Here is a 20,110-nt window from a genome sequence, read left to right on the forward strand (position 1 = left end):
TTGATGGAACTTCAATAGCTCTTAAACAGTGCTGCCAGACACCTCGGGGCAAGTAGCACACTAATCTTTTTTTTTTCCTTTCCCCTCCCTCATCCCTCTATATTCTCTTCTCTTTCACAATTTCTTCACTTAAGACTTCACTGGTCTTCATCATTAAAAAATTGATTCCTCAAAAAGTATTTTCAGCCTTGTAAGGCAGCTGACCAAGGTTCTAAGAAGATGAGTTTGACAAAGATAATAACTGAAGTTTATCTAATCTTTGCTTGCTTGTTAGCCCTCTAATTGGCTGCATATGTTCAAGCATGTAATTGTGTGTAGTATGTGTGCCCCAGAAACAATTTCAAATGAGCCAGTAATGTCATTATTTCATGTGCATTACTGCGCGGATACTAATGGAAACACCCTTTCCAAATGATTGTCATCCGTACGACAAAGCAGGAAATCGAGGAAGAGATAGGGAAAGGCTAAGAGTGTGGCTCCCTTTCTAATCATCCTCTGAAGCAGGCCAGTGCCTCCAAGAGCAAGATGTTTACCTAGATCCTTTTTCTCACCAGATCACTGATTTACCGTGTGCACCTTTCTCGGCCGATGTCTGAAATTTACAAAAAGGTTTGGACTGCGGCTCCTGTGACAGGACACCCACAGAGTGACAGTCAATGCACTTAAACAAGGCACAAAAACTAGACACTTACCTTTGCACTGGTTAGTGTTCTTATCCAGAATGGCCTTGGTTGACACTATTTTCCCATACCTGTAAAAACAGAGAAATCTAATTTAGCGTTTTACACTCGTAATAACCCACAGGGCCTTCGCCTGGTCGGACAGTTCATTTGGATTACCAACCTGTGGTTAATATATTTGCCTTATTTTCTATACTTTGCCATTTAGTTACAACGAGCAATTTGCAAAGTCACAGAAATGTCAAAAGCCACTGGGAAGAGAAATCACTTGAGGTTAATAAAATTATGTGTATGGCTGACTTGGAATGAATGGGCAGCCCTTTGGCATTTCAGAGAGTCACTGAACATTATAAAAGGTCTAAAAGCATGCAAGTGCAATAAACGGTCCTAAAGGTTGCTCTTTTGGTGTAAAGTAAAATTCATGTGTTGCTAATGAATTTATTTGAAATCTAAAAACTATAAAGCGAACACATTTAAATCAAAGGTGACTCAAAGGAATAATGATACGTCTTAATGAGCTTTAGAGGAGCTGGTAGGGTGATATGATGTAACCTTCAGACAAAGACAGTACAGTGCAGTAGCCCCTCCTGCTTCTGTTCTTTATGTTAAGCTAACTGTCTGTTGACTCTGGCTTCAGAGTGAATGAACATACACCACTGGGCCCCTCAGAGCAGCTCTACCGAATACGTTACAATAAAAAAAAAAATATTGTAGGGAAAATTGGCAGCAATTGTCATAACAATTTGGGTCTTTTGGTGTATCTATCGTCTCAGATCTCCCTTTCAGAAAGAAAGTATCCAAAAAAATACCCAAATTTTACCGCTATGTTTGTAAATGAGTGAATAAATTCTAGACTCCCCGTATTCTGGCAGATTCTGTAACTGGAATTTGTGATATAACTTATTCATAAAAAATATAAAACGTGTATGATGCTGGAGCCTATTTGGACCTGTGAAAATCCAATACAAAAGTTGAAATTGCCAAAGGAGCAGGACTGCATAAAGACACCTACGGTATGCTTATAAGCTTACATGTCACTGATGCAGCTCCACGCAAAAGCAAAAATATATTGTATTTCTTTATTCCACGGGTCTATATGCAAAGTGGCTTGCAAGGAATTTTTTGACTGACCTTCCTGACTGACAGACAGCAAGATCTATCTGCTTGTCTCAGCTAAAACTGCAATATGCTGCACTGTGAGCTGCTCTCTAAGTACACTGTGTGCACTAATGTACATGCGGAGATATACTACATGCATGCATGCGTGCATGTGTGCTGATATGTAAGTGGGAACAATTCCCTGTATGTCAAAAGCACATCACAAAGACTACAACAAAGGACAAAAAACAGCCACCCTCATCGCTGCATCTGGGCACACACACTTACATACACTCACACTTATTCTGTAGGGAAGAAGCAGTGGTGCATCCCGGCCCATATTTCACCAGCAGGGGATAATTGTGCCATTTCTCAACGAGTGGCGGAGACTCTATTTATTGCATGCTGCGGTGGGATGGGTGGTGGATATGAACTGATGAGCTCCGAGAGGAAAACTACCAGCTCGCACACACTAATACAGATACCACACGAGTACACCCACACACACATACACGCATACAAACACACAGAGCGACAGCACTCACCAATCAGTGGATTGTCTCTCTTCAGCAGATAAACAGGCCATTTTAGCCATAGGGATTCATAATCTACTGCAACAGAGTGGGACTAAGGTGCAGCGTTTGATCATACCGAGACACTCTCAAGCATAAGCACAAAAGATGAACATGGAACAAGGAGTTTTCACTTGATTAGTGAATGTGGAGAGCTGGGGCAAGTGCCTTCAGCACTCGCTGAGCTACAAAGCTGTAAGTAATTTTGTAGCACATTAGAGATACAAATTTAGATTTGATTTTTAAGTATTGATAAAGGAAGTAGGTGGGAATTACCTTTGTGTTCTACTAATACATTTCAAGTCATTTGAATCGTTTGACAGCAAACATCTTCAAAATTAAAAAAGCCTAACTTTTAACTAAACTAGAACATTAAATAAGCATTCAAGACCAGCATGTCAATAACCACATAATCAGTTGAGGCAATGTGTCAAAATTTCCCAGCTACCCTCAGTCAGTTTAGCACCTGCTGAAGGCGGGGGTAACACGTGCTGAAATAATAAGGATGTGAAACTACATGGAGAGCTTTAGTCTAGTTCTCAAATATGAATTATTGGTTTTCTTTACAGCTTTAGTTAATATTAAATCGTAACTAGTCACTAAAGACATCTTAACTGTAATTTAGTCACTGCCCTTTGCGAAATGAATATTTCAGCGGAATAAGAACGTGTCTAACACCAGCTGCCAGGTCCTATTGCTGTTTCTACTATTTAACAGGTGATTTTTTTTTTGACTGAATTAAACACTAAAGGAGCACAACTTAAACCCCCAAAATAAAAAACAGGCGATAGACTCGGCTAGTCACTGACAGCCTATTACTCGCCCAGCCTTACCAGTGATTATATTCATTCTTACGTCATAGTACTGATTTTGTGCTGATTTACCGCCAAACACCACAGTATATGAAAGGGATTGTTATTTGTTTATGTGCACTTAGGTGTCTGCCCTCCTTCAGTACTTGCGTGAAATTTTTTGTATGCTTTCAGTCTGGGAAGCAGTTAAAAAGCCCTGTGCTTTTGGCACAAATTGGGGGAAAGTTCTCATTAAAACTTTGTTTGGACTCTGGGGAAGCAGGAGACAGTAGCTTTCCAATGCCAACTCATCACTGCTTGCCTCATTAAATGTTAAAGATGGCTCATCAATGGATCCTATCCGCGGTCCAAATACACGCCACAAAGATACTGCAGCGAGATGAAAAGGCAAGAAGGAAGGAGCAAGCTTCAGGCCCATAATGGAAACATATTGGAAATGGATGAAGAATGTGATCAGTATGGTCATATATGTGTCGTGTGTGTGTGTGTGTGGGGCTGTGGATGACCCTGCTGGAGGCTCCTTCGCCTCTCTGCCAGGCAAGCCTGGGGAGGCTTTGATGTGACAGAGGCAGTCCCTGTGAGGCGCAGGTTTAACACTGTGATGCTGCGGCCGGGATGCAGAGCCTGTCTCCACTAATCCTATTTCAATCACTCTTCCAGCCTCTTATCTCTGACTCTGCTGGCCTTCGGCCCTCCCCCCCTCCTTACAAATCTTCTTCTCTTACTTGTTCTCTTTCTGTCTTAATGTCTCTCTACCATCTACCATTTCTCTTTCCTGTACTGTATCCTTATTTCTCTCCTTTTGTCTCTCTTCGCCCTCCTTCTTCCAAATAGAAATACAATGGCAATCATTCTGATGCAACATCGGATCAACCCCAAGAAAAAGAGACACCAGAAATAAAACTGCCTATAAAACAAAGGCTTTACGAGCTATTTTAGGCTGATGAAAATGTACAAATTGTGGTTGATGTAAAACATGTCATTCGTTTGACAGCTGTCTAGGCACTGGAAATGTGATAAAATTGAAGCTGAGCTACATTTTTTTTAGAGGGCAGCTGCATGTGCATGAGACATCCCAGAACGGCATTTCTTTCTTTCTTCTCGCTCTTGCTGGATGAAAGGATCCAGGCGTATTCCATTTCCGTCATCAGAGCTGAGAAAGTGAAGTGCCTCTTTGCTGTACGTGGGCAGGCAGAGAGCTGCCCAGAACCACAACACGTCAGTGTGGTACGTACAAAAGCACAGGAAAGGAACGGGTGGATGGACCACCCAAGTGTTGTGCTTAGACCTTGCCCTCTGCCTCTTGACACACTTTACAAAGTGACTGTGTGTTTGCACGATTACACAACACAGCACTGCCTTGAATAGCAGGTAGGTGAAACCTGAACTTGGATGTGGGACAACCTCCTCACATCTGCACTCCCAGAAGGTCTTTATGCCAATGCTTGGTGAGTTGTGAGTATGCGTTTCTTTTCCTGTGCAAATGAAGGCTACTATAACGGCATATGATAGCCCATCTGTGCATGCATATGAAGACTTGAACATATGTATTACTTGTGTATACTGGGCGGCACTGTTTGATCAAGAACAAAGGAAAAGTAGCAAAAAAAAAAAATTGGAAAAGCAAGGAGTAAAATCAGCTGAAAATTGTATAAAAGCAGCAACACTCTTTTTTTTAGGCTTGTTCAGCACCTTTGGAGAACCCGTGTAGGGACTTGGGGCAGGTGCAAAGGCACACTATGGAGAATAGTAACTGTATTCTATCATCTCTGCAGGTCTTTATACAATTAATTAGAATATAGATACTCTAGCTGAAAAAAATATGAGCAGTGAGGGTTCTTCCCATGTAAAACCAGATGCAGGAGACACCCACTATCCAGATTTACTGTTTCCTCTGAGCAGTAAATATTACCCCGAGGGTTTCCTTAACCTTAAAAAGCACACTGTCTTATTAAATATGTGTAATGATTATGCCATATTAGTACCCTTGTGAGTTGCACACAGCAGCATTTGAGTACATTAACTCCACTAATTTCCAGCAACAGGCAACAATCAGCTGACTGAACAGCCATATTTTTAAGGATGAGTCCCGCCATAGTAAATTTTAGCAGCTGTGAATTTGGCTTGACGAACATCTGCTTAAAGTTGAACAGCAAAGTATAACACAACACAAGTAGAAGGATGGATACTGCAAAAAAAGCAGTTTTCTCCGTCTTATTTTGTTCTTTTTCCAGTAATCAGTAAGAATATATGGACATACTGTATTGTGAAATTACACCTATTTGAGAAAAACAACATTACATATAGTTTTATACAGCACATTTTATTTTGTTAAGTCTTTGATGGTAATTCAAAAGACAGGTGTCACTGCGGCAGATGCACAGAGAGGGCAGAATGGGAGAAAAAAGATGGGAAAGAAGCGCGCCTTCTTTATAGTCTTACATCAAAGATAAAAAAGAAAAACAGGATGTAAGAAAGAACCAAACATAAAGAGGATGACAGATGAAAACAGGAAATCTTGGGCAAAGATCACATGCGAGCACTTAAGCCTTCGAGAACACGAGTCATTAAAAGACGAGAGAAAATAGTACGTACACTCACCGGCCACTTTGTTAGGTACACTTGCTCAGCTGCTCAATAATGCAAATATCTTATAAGCCAATCACATGGCAGCAACTCTATGCTTTTAGGCTCAACAAAATTGATCTCTTGGTCCCTGATCTGCTGGGACAGTCAGGTGGTAGGGTCAGAAGCTGGTGTAAAGAACATGAAAGCATGGATCCATCCTACCCGGTCACTGACAATCACTACAACTCTCATGCTGTATACAAGCACTATGCAGCATCTGCCCTTGACCGTCCCCTTGTAACAGCTTAAGTGTCACACAGCTCACACATCTCCAGCTCAGAGTTTAGGCCTCCTGTTTATGCTGCAAAATGTGGCAAAGAGTTTGAATGTCAGTTGTAAACTAAGTGATGTTGTAAGCTTAGAAAAGAGAAGTTTCCAGAAGAAAGAACATTAAGAGAGCATGTAGACGGCTAATCGTTCATTTAAACATTCAAGGATGATAAAAAAAAAAGAAGACATGAACAAGTAAAAAAAAAAAACATTCAGACACTCAGAATTAGACATTAGAGAAAGGACACACAAATAATAAAGATCCAGTGAGAAGGGAAAAGGTAAACCTCTCATGACTCATAATGCTGTTAAGCCCTAACACTAGTGAAATGACATCAGTGACTTCTCATGATCCCTGAAGTAAATGGAAACGCATGAAAACCGTGACCAATGCAAAGTGAGTGCAATGTTGCGCTTCAACACACTTCTTTTTTTTGCCTTAAGCAGATACAATGTGCATTTTACCCTCTCCATCTATACAGTATAACATTGATTCAATACGCTTATTAAATGAAAACAATGTCAAAAAAATCATTCAGAAAAACAAAGACTACAAAATTTATACATCAAAACAGTGCGCTGGCAAGGATGAGAAGCGATAAATCAAAAAAGCTTCAACAAATTGGATAATTCCTCTTCTGGCTTCAGCAGTCAATCTTTTTCTTGGCAGAATCACTTAATTTTGTATTTTTTTTTTTTAGGTGCCGGGATTCCCCAGAGTTTTGTTGGCGGGTTTGCAGTAAACTGGCGAATGTTTCCTACCGAACCCTTAACAGCTCTAAATGCAGGAAGGATGTTGGAATGGAAGGTAGTCTGGCTGTTTGTAGTGTTTTTTCTTTGCTTTGCTTTTTTTCTCCTGCTTCTACAAATGTCACATTCTTTGGGCAATAACAAGCTGGCAGTAGTACACAACATCTTACAATCATGGCATCATAAGGTAATAGAGCTTCATAATTTGTTAGACGAAAAACAACATAATGATAAAGTCCATTCATTTTCAACAGAACGGAGCTAAAGTGTTTGGCCAGCGTATGTCATCATACCCATCTGCTGAAGTTGGCTGTGGTCACACACGCTGTGGTCACTGGCTGTCATCAACCATTGTCATTTAACTTTTTTGCCCATTTCTGTTACTGATGGGATTTTATTTTTAATGAACTGGCAAGTCTAAAATGGATGACAAGTTGATTAGAAACATTCAAACTTACTCACCTCCCTCAATAATAAGAATGGATTATAGCTGCAAGCAGAAATGAAGCTGCCGGGCGCCAGTGAGGTAATTTATAAAGGAAAAGGAGGTAATTTAAAAGTTTTAGCATATGTTCAGAATTCATTGTTACAGAGTTAAATTTAAAACAATTCATTTTCACATTAAGGGATGTTCAATAAAGGAATGCTTTAAAATTCAGATCAGCTCGTAGAGGTTCCACTGGGAAAATTGTTCTCACAATTTACTCTGTGTCATTTTGGATGAGACTGGATCAGCGTGCTGAATTGAATCCAGCAGCATTCCATTTATGTCTTGCTGTGCAACTTTCTCATGAATAATCATCCCCCTACCTTTTTTCTAATATTAAATTGACATAAAATTCAAAATTTTGCAAAAAATTATATATTTCAGGATAAATGGAATTCATTTACCAGCCTTTGATACTTATTAATTCTACCTGCTGTTCTTTGCAAAAGTAATTCACATAGATTTGATTTATAACGGCAGGAAGAGGAATAAAAGAATAAGTTCTTTGAATTTTAAAAAATATTGTATAAGCTATTTTAAAGTTGCATGTAAAGTGTGAAAGTTTTTGCTCAGGGGGACACACTTTTAGTAAAAAGAAGAAAAAAAGATATTTAGGACTGTAGTTGAGTATGCCAGTGCAAAACTTTGGTATAAAGCCAGTGGTTAAGAGTGCCAAACAAAAAATAACTTGATGTATTCTGAAGGGTTGTTCCACGGTTATAAAACACTTGATTGTGATGAACTGGTAGCACATCATAGTGTAATCTTGGATTCACAAATGTAGGCTAAGCTAAAGGCAAGGCAGACAACCACCTCTGGACATCAAACACTTTAGTTAAGACAAGTTACTTCTGCCAAGGAGGTTATATTTTTGGCAGCGTTTTGGTGTGTGCATGCATATCATCTTTCTGTCTGCAAAGATCTTATACAAAGAAGTTTTGAATAAATTCTGATGAAACTTTGTAGGGGTGTTGAATGGGGTCACATTAACAATCCATTAAAATTCATTTAAACTACAGCCACATAATTAAAACATTATTTAGAATTAAGAAAAAAGGCTGAGAGAGTGAGTTGCCTTGGCAGGGATTTGACTATCAAGATGTTTTTTCATATTTTATTCATGTACACTCTTTTTTGTTTAAATTAAAGAAACAAAAGGTCAATTAGCAAACTTTTTTTTGGGGGGGGGGGATAGCTGTGGTCAGAGCTACTCTACTGATTACCCTTGTTTATGACTTTTATGCAAACGTAACCGAAGTATTGAAAAATATGTATTCTCCAAATGGTTGGCGAGTGCTTGCCGCCCCACTTCTATCCTGTTTTAAATACTAGGAGTAAATTTAACCTCCATAATTAAAATATGCATTTAAGTATCATATTAAACTTCTAATTTAACTGTTTGGTAAGTGCCCTGTTCAGTTGAATGCACTCTTCAAAGCCCGAGAGTTGAAAATACTGGAGCAGAAAGAATGTGCACCAAAAACCAGATGCATAAATCCAGATCTGAGCCTGGGAAAATCAAAAAACAAGCAGGTAGTTTGTGTTGACTGACAGTGTGCATCAAGAACAGACAAGGGCAACAGTAAGTAGCAACAGGAGGCATTAACCTGAGTGTTGCTAGTTACCATTTCTCCCTCTCTCCAGCTCTCTCTCTCTCACACACACACACACACACACACACACACACACACACACACACACACACGTACGTACACTGGCCTTCTTCAGAGCCAGCCTTGCAGAATTGCCTGTGTTTGTTTGGAAGTGTCCAACCTGTCAAACCCACATGCCGTGCACTGCTGTCTGACACGCACAAATGAACACATCTCATCTGTGCTGGTGCGGCTTCTGCTTTCTAGATATTGCTTCAAAAGGAAAGTCAGCAGAGTGAAAAGGAGAAAAGAAAGAGGTAGGACGAAGCAGAGTCCAGAGATCTCAGGTTTTGTCCCTTACGTCAATCAGTCTTTTTGTACAACTGACCCTGTTGCTGCTTCTGCTGGAGCTTAAAAACTCTCTCGCCCTGTACAGCTGGATTCAGATAAAAGGCAATGCAGTGTGTGGAGACGGGCAATGACTACACTGTTGCTGTGGTTGCTGGTATACTTAAACTGAAGTGAAGTGCAGCTAGAGAAAACCAGACATTTTTTGAGAAGGCATTTTCTGTTAACCTAAATGCATCTGAATCTAAACTCTTACTAAAACGCTATTTAAGAAAATAACTCTGCTGAAAGTGTCAGCTGTTGTGTAAAACTGGAAGAGGAGATCTTTTCAGCTTCTAAATAGGCAAACTGTCTATGTGTCATGTATACAGTAATGGGAGTATAAATAATTCAAAAATACAGCCTAAGGCCAAATCAACTTCTCTGCTCGCCCTCGCTCTAAAATTGATGTTCAGGAAGGAAGGAGGTGTAGTATTTTAGCCAGTTTGGCTTGGCCAGTAAAATGATTGTGTCACTTGTGCCGGAGCAGAGAAGTGGAGGGTTTAACATGATAAAGAGATGTTAGCAAGCGAACGAGAATGAAAGGGAAAAGAAGTTGGAGAGGCGGAATAGAGTGTTACAGAGAGAAAGAGGAAGAGAGACAGAAAAAGTGGGTGTGAAGGATTCTAGTTCCAAGAATAGCAGATGCTTCTACTCGATTTGAAGCTGTAGGTGTAGGAGTAGTTTAGGCATTCCTGTGGTTGTGTCACTGCTTTTCAGAGGTTAAACATCACTATCTCTTTGTACCCTGAGTGACGCACACCCTGACCCTGCAGAAAGACGAGAGGATGGTGTGCTGGGGGCAAAGACAGAGCAGAAGAGGGGCAGGAGTTGAGGCAGGTGGATAGGTGGAAAAGTGAAAAGAGACACTTACAATTCAAGGGGGAAAAATGAATTAAGAAGACAGACTATTAAGGAGACAGATACAAATATAGACATTTTAGAGTCCATAAAACCTAGTGACAACATACCTTGAAATGTTATCCATGTTGTTTGATGCTTGAGTTTCTTTTTGTAATGCAAATTCCTGCTACTCATTGGCCTAACATAAAAAAACAAGATATTATCTGCCAGTGTTTTTCTCTGGCTTAAATGCAGATGTACTGTGGGTGACGTGATGGTAAATTTGAGACTTTGAAGCTGGACTGCAGAGCCCTTGGTCACACTTATTCTCCCCTCTGTCAGTTTTTTGAAATGGAGCCATGGGACAGGCAAGCTCTGATGGCTAAGCAGCTAATGTCAACACTGGACCTCAGAGAGTCATTTTGGATAATGTGGCACTGAGTGCCTGAGTCTCTGCTCCATAAAAACAGGTGGTCCCAGGGTCACCCCTCCCTTCTCTCCCCCTCACCTCCTGTGCTTAGCATATCTCATGCCTCTCTCCCTCCATTTCCCCTCTCTAGGTCTCCCTCCACCATTCCCTCAGCACACACGAGAAAGGTTATTTGAGCAATTGGTGGTGATTAGCTCTTGATTTGGCTGACTATTTGTGAGATCAGGCCAGTCCACGGATGCGAAACCCACTGCAACTGAGGGCACAGCTGTTCGGCCAGGACTGAAATTGAGTGAGGAGAACCGAAATGAGAAATAGGGGAAGAAAAGGGGACAAGAAACAAGGAAAAACAGTTTTCAAGGGTTTGGCTGGCAGGTAAAATACCTCCAGTTTTCTACTTGTTATTCCAGGTGTAGAACCTCATGAAGAAATTCCTTTCTTTCAGCTACCTCCTTCCTCTATTTCTAATCATCGCCCGGGGTGGAGAGCACAAACAAGAAAAATGTGGATGCTGGTTAAACGGGTTTACCCCAAAGTGATTTGGGGGGGTATGCGCTTGCTTTGTTGGTTGGGTTGGTTGGTATTGGGCTTATGGTTGGCCTACTGCCTCAACATTGGTGGCTAGGCCAAAGAATTTTTCTCACAATAACAGCTATTCCTTCTCTGAGTTTTGTCATCCATCTATCCATCCACTCTGCTAGCCAGGCAAAAAAAGGAAGGCCTCTCACTATCAGAGTGTTCAGCCAACAAATCCCCACTCCGCTCCTTTGGCCTCTTCCCTACACCCATATATTAGGCTGACGGCTGTGGAGGACCCAACACCGAGCCAGCTGAATAAAACAGATTAGGCACCCACCCGAATCTAACAGCATGTAACTCCAACCGTTGTGCGAACTTTGGTATTCTTACTCCCAGGAACAAAAAAGGTTGAACGAGGTAGCTGAACGAAAAGAAATGTTGGCTTTAGCATCTGCAGTAACTGCATCCTCAGTTGTTTTTAACTGTATACTTGTGTCTCTCCAATTTCAGTCTTGGTTTTTAGAGCACAAGAACAAGGAAATCATATCATATCTGTAACCGTCTCTAATCATCTGCATAAACACACTGGTGAGTACAGTCACCATTTGAATGCCAGTATCACCAAACAGAACTACAAATGGCACCAACAACGATCCAATGCTGTCACTATATAGAGAAAGCATGTCGCTGCTGCTGAATGCACAAACCCTCATTTTGCACACTATAGGTTTTTACTGCATAGATAACAGTCATTCTGCAATATTGTAATTCACAGTGTTGTCTTCAAAGATAGAGTTATGTCTTTAAATCAGCAATCAGTAAATTAAACACTTTGGAAATATGAATATTATATGACTCTATATATTTGTGCAAATCACAAAATTAAATCCCTCTGTGTTTTGCATTTTAAATGAGAACATAATTTTGGGAGAGAGAACTTGATGAAGGTTACTGGCTCTCAAAGACAGGATCTTGGTAATAAAATATTAGAGTTCACAAGAATGGGGTAAAAAACCACAAGGCATTTATTTTTCTGGCATCTCTCAGGCGCATTCAGCAGCCTCCAATCAGCAGCTACGATATGGCTCGGTGTCAAGAATGCATCACTTTGGCGGCAGCGTGTTTGCTTCTGAGCTAGATGTGAACCAGGGTGGGAAGAGCTGCTTTGTGTGCGATGCTACAAACGCCGACCTAAAAATCATCTTTGACCCGTCTCACTTCCAGCACTCACGAGGGTCGATACAGGATGCCGTGTACACACATAAGAGCACGACAGTTAGGCCGGCTAACATTACTGAAAGTCACCCACAGTTTACTCTCCTAAACGTACAGTGCCAAATTTAGCGAGCATTTATGTTTAACACAGAGGCTCCCCGGGAGAGCTGATGGGGCCGACGGCCAGGAAAGGAGGTGTTTTGTGCTGAAGGGGGACTGGGCATGTGGGGGGGAATAAAACCTGAGGGGAACCCAGGGTGCCGCAGACTGCAGAAGAGTCGCATGACCTTTTCTACAATGCTGCCACCCGCCTGCCACTGAAACACAGTCTGGCTAATTAAAGTTTCAGTGGCATTGAATTTTCACTGGCACAGCACACCCCGGGCAACCTTGGGGGCTTCTAGGCAGGCGATACACAAAGTGGGAAAGACGGTAGATGTAAGAAAAGAGGCAGAAGGTAGCAGAGTAAATGCATTTAAAGAAAGGACAGCCACTAGAGGACAGCACGGCAGATCCGAGCTGTAACAAAAAGTCAGTGGATTTTCATAACACAGTGGAGAAAAGCTATATATTAGAATGCAAATCTACATTCACAAACATGCACGCTCCCTGGGTATTTTACATAAGCTCCGACATGGTTTGCCCTTCCAAACAGTTATGCTCAAAATATTCAAGATCACATGGAATTAGAAATGAAATTGAAGCTCTCCAACTCTGTACAACTGGGTGAATGCAAGAGCTAAAGCAGGAGATATCCAATGTCAAAATGCTGAGTGCTTTTCCAAATCTTATCGGGCCGCCTCTCAGCCTAATGGAATCTCGATGGGTCAGTTTCAAGAATAAATGCATGACTTATGACATGGCTGCTGGGAAGATTACCAAACACACTGGACAGCATGTTCCTTTCTCCAAAGGATCATTGAATAATTGGCCAAGTTTGACCAGGACATTTCTGAAAATATGTCCAAGAAAAGGTTATGCAACCAGACAGACTCGCTCATGGCCTGTATTTCACAATCTGCCGGCCTTGTCTCCATTAATGATCTTGACCCCCTTTTCACCATTTCAGAAGTGAAAAGGGTTTAATGAAGCTGAACAAAGCTGCTTGTGTGTGTCTATGTGTGTGTGTGTGTGTGTGTGTGTGTCTGTGACTGTGTGAGACAGAGAAAAAGAAAGCCTGTGTGGCTGTGTGTTACAGCTTGATGAGGTCTTGGTCTGTGATTCCTTGGGGAGGTGGTCCAATCTAGGCTTTATTAGGCCTTATTGAGCTGTGTGCAAGCAGGTGTGTGTGTCTGTGTGTTTCCTCTATCAAGAACATTTGGCAGAGCTTTATGAGTACCTTTGTGTGTGTGCGTGCGTGCGTGTGTGTGTGTATGTGTGTGTGACACCAAAAGACACCGAGTTGGTTGCAGTTTAATGGGGTGTGCATGGACCCGATTTCAAGCCTGTAATTTTCTTCTTAGAGGTGATTTTTTTTGATTTGATTGCATCATTTGTGTACACAGGCACAGCTATGCTTCTCAACCAGCTATGCTTGGGTCTAAGCATGTGTCATCCTGTGAAAAAAGACACCGTTTGCTGTATGTTAAATACAGATCGGATTTATTGCTACATGACAAATAATCGAGTTGTGGCCTGCATTCTACCTTGAATATCTCACAATATTTTTTTCAAATACAGAGAAACATAGATACGGAATCTTTATTAGGTCCTTGAAAGCACAGACGCCATGCATATTTTTTTCATTAAAAAGAGGAAACAGACATTTTTTTAATCTAGTTAAACAGGTGAGTGATTATCCAGCAAACACAGTAAAAATTACCTGTATTCTAGGCGGGTTAACTATAACTGTTAGCTAGCCATTAGTACAATGTTCTAATGGTGTATGTCTGGGATTTGCAGCTAGTATAAATTCTCTTCAGGATACCTATACGTGTTTATGTTGTATTATATCTTTTTAAAAGATGACAGTTTCAACTGGGATATTGACAAAACTAAACGCACGCTGTGATTCACTAGCTTGTAGAATCATCTTTAGCAGTAATATCTTGAAGAAATCGTTTTCTGTTTAACATCATCAGATTCCCACGGTTGCTCATGTACAGCTCTCTTAAGGTCCAACCACAGCATTTCAATCAGGTTGAGGTCTGGACTTGGACCTCAAGGTCGGAGCCATTTTTAGCATTTTATTTTAGATTTGCTGCAGTGTTTGGGATCATTGTTCTGATGAATGATTAAATTTGGGACGAGATTTAGCTGCCAGACAAATGGCCTCGTATTTGAATCAAGAATATTTTGGTGTACAGAGGAGTTCATGGTCAACTCATGGTGCCCAGGTCCTGTAGTTACAGAACAACACCAAAGCATTATTTCTCAATCACCGTTCTTGACAGTTGGTGTGATGTTTTGATGCACCTAAATGCTCCAGACCAGCAAACTGCCAAAACTACTGCTCTTACAGAGGTGGCCGCTGCTGCTAAGCCTCTTAATTCCTATGGACACAGTAAATGTGTGCTTAGTTTTATTTGCAGGACTCCAACAAAATAAAAAAGACAAAAATCACCAGTTTGTACTGGGGTATGTTTTGTCTTTGTTTTGTTTTCATAAATGGCGCATATGGTAAAAAAATCGAAGGATACATATGTGTATCTATAACGTACACCTGTTCTGATAAATGCTTGACAAGCACAGCGTGGCCAAGAGCGGCACACAATTATGTAAATGAAAGAAATATTTATACTATTGGCAAGAATTACAGTATAACCATTGTATTTAATGACGATCGTTCCCAGTACTCACGGTTGGCAGAGTTTGATGAGATCCTGGTCGGTGGTCCCAGGTGGCAGGCCTCGAATGTACAGGTTGGTCTTACTCAGCTGCTCCGCCCCTCCCTGGCTGCAGCTGTTGGTGCTGGGGCTGGGAGGAGCCATGGGATGAGGGGGTGGAGCATAGGGCTGCTGGAAAGAGAAGGTAAAGAGAAAGCAAGTCAATACAAGGTTTCATTTTAAGGCAGCAGGCAGAGTCAAAGCATTTAAAGATTCTCAGAGCATGATTATGAACAAGAATATGGCAGCAAACGCGTATTTGCTTAAAGGAATGGGGAAGTGATGGCAGCCTTAGTGGGGAATGTCTCTGTCAAAGCTTCTCTGGTTCTCATTTTAGCAGCTGGTATGGATTCGTATTCATGTTACTGTGTGTGAGTCCCTCTCTTTGAAACTTCTGGCCTCCCCAAAATTTATAAAGAAACTAAGAGAGTGACCTCCTGCATGTCATTATTAAAGAGAGATGGCAAAATGCATTTCAAGGTGTTCAGCTGTTGCCAGTAAAAACCAATGAATATAAACAACCACACAGCAAAGTTTCTCTTTTTTCAGCAGGGGATTGTTTTTTTTTTAAAATGCGTGTGTGATCATTGGTTGCTGGACTGAGGGTGGGCGACTGGAAAATTTTGACACATCATCCAGCCGTAATCCTACTGTTCTGATGTTTACAGCAGCTTTAAAAGACAATGAGAAGTGAGGTGTGAAAACATTTCTTAGACAGGAGCAGAAAATGTGAGAGAGAGAGTTCAAAATGTTTCATTTGAAGAAACAGCAGGCACTGCCAGCACAATGTCCCCGCAATCGCGAGACGAGACATTTTGGGGCAGCTGTGAAGCGGCGAGGAGAAGCGAGCAGGGTCACTACGAGATGAAAACCCAGGAGAACGCAAGTAAAAGTTTCAAGAAAGCAACCTTAGCCTCAAATAATAATACTGCGAGGAGAACATCTTCACGTAGAGAAATAAAAAGGTCTACACAATGACAGGAAAAGTGCTTCGCTTCTTTCAAACTTTTGTCACCTTCCTGCTTAATAAAGCAATAGATTATATCTGGTTTTGTAACTTTCTGGGCTTTTTGCGCATATGCAACTGGAGTCGAGGGGACAAACATTTCTTCATTTTGCATCTTAAATAAACATTTCACCAAGGTGACTCTCTGATATTAGAGTTCACGAGGCTCCTAGCAGCTTATGAACAGTTTTAAATGATGGCAACTTCCTGCTTTCTACTAATACCCTCAAAACCAATTTCATTACACTGCGAAACAATTTACACCTCAGAGGGTGTGAGATCCTGATGCAATAATCCAGTACAGCCTATTTTATAAGCATCTCAATATGAATGAAATTTTCAGTTTAATCTCCATCTCACAAAATGTATTCAAAATGTATTAGAATTATGATGCCCCCAACCCCTCCATTTGTTTTTTTCTCCTTGCCTTTCCCATCTCCTGCTTTCCTTACGTGCTTGTTGTGCTGTTAGCATAGATTTATGGTATAGGAGTCAGGGCCCCCCGCTCACAGCCCATTTATATCTCTATTGCAGGGACACTGCACATAGTGACAGAGAGAGAGCCGGGGCCCTGCGGGCATGAACAGAGACACAGAGACAAAAAGCGAGGGAGAAACACTAAAAGAGAGCGAGGAAGGAAGTGAGACGGAAGAAGAGCGAAAGAAACCACACTGCAATAAAGTGAGTGAGTGATGAATGAAAGGGAGGAGAGAAAAATGGTCAGGGAAAGAGGGGGACATGACTAAATACCACCACCAGCTCCAGTTAACCACGTTAACCCTTATCTTCCCTAGAGAGAAGCTCAAGCCCTCATACCATGCTGTAAAACCCCCCCACATATCCATGCACATACACCTACACGCACACAGACACACACACACGCCATTAGCCCTCCAATCTGCCCCACACGTTAGCAGCGACTGGCGGAGCATGGCTGATTTGATGTGCTATTTTAAGCGTGTGTGCCATGCCAGCGTGTCGCCTCCCACTCCTCAGACAAAGAGCCGGGGTCCCTGGAGCGTGAAGCGGGAGCCACGTCCATCAATAGACGGCCAATTACCACGCTGAGCTTAGTGGAACTGATGGGCAGCCACTCACTGTGCTGGACTCACCCACACTGTACACATGTCGGCCGTTGTGCATACGCTCACACTCACAGACACACCTATGCGCCACATGATAACACAGAAACAACCTTTTTCAGAACAGTCATCCACAGCGCATTAATATTAAAGCTTTAATATTAAAGCTTGAATATTAAAGTGAAAACAACTACTGTTTTAGGTCTACGAATGATGACCATCAGAATGACTTTGTACATTTAGGGAGTCGACGTCCAAGTTGAAAGAAGTTTGAAATTTAAATCCAACTTTCAAGCACACAGGTCCGATCACCACAGACACAAATTTCCCTAAACTTCCCCCATCCCGCCCCCCACCTTGCCCATCTGGTAGCCTTGGTTGCATGGGCTTGAATGAAAAAAGCCAAACTAGTCTCCAGTCATTCAAGTTTCCACGCTGTGGCAGTATAGAAGAATCTTAATCTCTCGAGTGCCCTGTGGGACTTGTTTTTTCTCACTCAAATGCACAGCTGCAGTCCAAGCCTTGACTTTGAGGCTTTCACCTTAGGTCCCCCCCGTCCACTCGTTAGATTTTTCTCTTAGTCCGCTGCAGTTTAAAATACACACATGGTAATTACCACACTGTGTGACTCCAACAAATTCGCAGCACAAACGAGAGACACTAGACAGAACCTCTTTCAGCGTTCAGTTTTAATTAATAGCCCCTCTCTCGCTTTCTCAGGCTTTCTCTCCCCCCACTTCTTTGTTAGCCCCCATGGTGACACACACAGCCCTGACTGTCCTTCTCGGGCTCCAGGCTTGGCTTCCATGCTTACTCTTTGGAATTCATGTGTCCCGCCCTATCGATTTGCTTTCATTTTTCTTTTTAAGGTCAGAAGCTGAAATCTTACACAGTGAGGCATGGAGGGTCAAAACCAGTCTAATACTTACAGGGATGGGTTAAAAGGCAGCATGCAAAGGTATCCACTAGGAATCCCCTGGGATGAAGAACGCAGTCTGTGCTAAAGGCCTCAAAGGAATGGTTGACTATGCGGTTGGGGGTGGGTCAGGGTGAATTTAATGGCACATTTTTAAAAATACTACTTTTATTTTATATCTGGAAGAATGTGGTACAAGTTTAGATATTTTGGGTAAAAACGAAATGGAAAAAGCTCCGCGAGAGCTCCTCAAATCTAATCATTACTCAAGTAACTCCATCATTCTTCTATGAAGACGATCCTAATATCAGCTTGCTGTGCTGTGTAGGAGCCATATATGTAATTTAAGTAAGATTTCTGTTTAATCTTGGGGCAGTATGTGAACTTTTAAATGCAATGGATCCAAGACAATCCTGGACACAACTGGTTTTCTCTGCAGCACAGACACCCACACACACACAGAGCACCAAATGTTTCAAACTCTTTGTTTTATATCCATTTCCCTCTTTGCTTCTGCTGGTCGCTGCACTAGAGGTTAATATCCAGGCTTGTTTTTCTTGCCGGACAGTTTCATGACTCCTGTTTACCCTTGGTCTGTCAGCCTGCCAGATCAGGCTTCTCAAATATATTAAATACTAGCCTCATGTGTCAGAATGATGAGGACTGAGTATAGCACTTGGCAAAGAGTAATTTACCAAAAAGGGGAGGGAACAGAAGACTCACGGGAATAAAAAAAAGGATGGGAAAAATAAAAGGATGGGAAAAATAAAAAATAAAGCAAGGTAGAAAGAATTAGAGTGAAATAGAAGGGTGTGAGAAAACCGCTGGTTATGACACTTCAAAAACCTCCAGGTGGTAAATGAGAAAAACCTCCGTTCTGCCTCCTCCCTACCCAGGTGTGACATGCCGCTACAGAGGCTTACTTGGGATTTCAATTTGCTGCACTGTATTTTAGACAGGCAAAATGGTTTACACAGGCCCAATTTACCGAGCCAGTCGTGAAGGGGGGCTCACAGCCTCTGTGACACGCCAGGGAATGTTTATGAGTGTATTAAGTGAGGATGATAAATCTAGCCTACGTTACATAGGCTGAAGGCGCATGGCGTTGTGATGTATATTTACACACCCACACAAGGACAATGCATTTTTTCCCCTAAACCACAGCTATATGCTTTTTTTTAAAACCACTGCTAGACTTATAAAAGGCTTAAACCTGCTTTGGTCACTGCGTCACATGCATGTTTGTGTAGTGTTTAACAAACACCGTGAGAGACGGTGAAAACCAGTGAGCTTACACAATGCTTAAATTCTGACTTCTTAAAATATTTTATAAAACTTTACCACTTTGTGAATTTACCAACCCATAAGGGAACACTTAATCTTTCACTTAATTTCTAAAATAAAAAAATGAAGATAAATGGTTTTCAGAGGAGGGAATTAAGACAATAACTTTATAAAGTACAAGGTTAAATTAAACATGCACTTCAGATTTAAAGAATAAGGATTAAAACAGAACATTTACTTTTTTTTTAATTGTGATGTAAAGTCTATGACAAGCTACCTTTTTAGATAGCACCTGGATTGCTGGCTGTCCCGATTTTAGAGGTGATTACGTGTTCAGATAAAGTGGCTTCTTACTTCTATCAAAAAAGTGTGAAAACCTTCTTTGTGACTACACATAGAGAACAGAGCAGAGGGCAGCCACAGCTGTAATTGGAATAAAAGCAGGCTTATGCCATCCCTGTCTTTCTCCCTTCCTCCCTGCACTCCGCAGGGCAGGGCTGTGACTGGAGGAGAGGAGGCTGCACACTAGCGTGGTAATTGGCCTTGATTTATAGGAGGCCAGAGCAGCCAGCGAGAGCTAGCTCAACACTGGCACTAGGCCAGACAAGGCCACGCTGTCAAAATCAGTAAACCAGCCTAACCCGGCCCAAAGCCCCCCATGGCCAAGACACCACTACTGGGAATCAGTCATCACCATCCAAAGGGTGCGCACAT

The 20,110-nt window shown here is 41.6% G+C and overlaps 1 protein-coding gene across 3 annotated transcripts in view; it reads right to left on the minus strand.

Moving 5' to 3' along the window:
* Positions 1 to 20,110, minus strand: part of LOC101479418 (RNA-binding motif, single-stranded-interacting protein 3) — a 313,618-nt gene that overhangs the window by 149,350 nt on the left and 144,158 nt on the right. For all 3 annotated transcript variants that reach the window (XM_004549004.4, XM_004549003.4, XM_076879451.1), the window contains 2 exons: positions 15,083 to 15,240; positions 693 to 751 (listed from right to left, as the gene is read on the minus strand). In XM_004549004.4, coding sequence (XP_004549061.1) covers positions 693 to 751; positions 15,083 to 15,240 — 217 coding nt within the window. The remainder of the gene's footprint in view (positions 1 to 692; positions 752 to 15,082; positions 15,241 to 20,110) is intronic.

This window comes from Maylandia zebra, linkage group LG22 (assembly GCF_041146795.1).
Source record: "Maylandia zebra isolate NMK-2024a linkage group LG22, Mzebra_GT3a, whole genome shotgun sequence".
Lineage (NCBI taxonomy): Eukaryota > Metazoa > Chordata > Actinopteri > Cichliformes > Cichlidae > Maylandia > Maylandia zebra.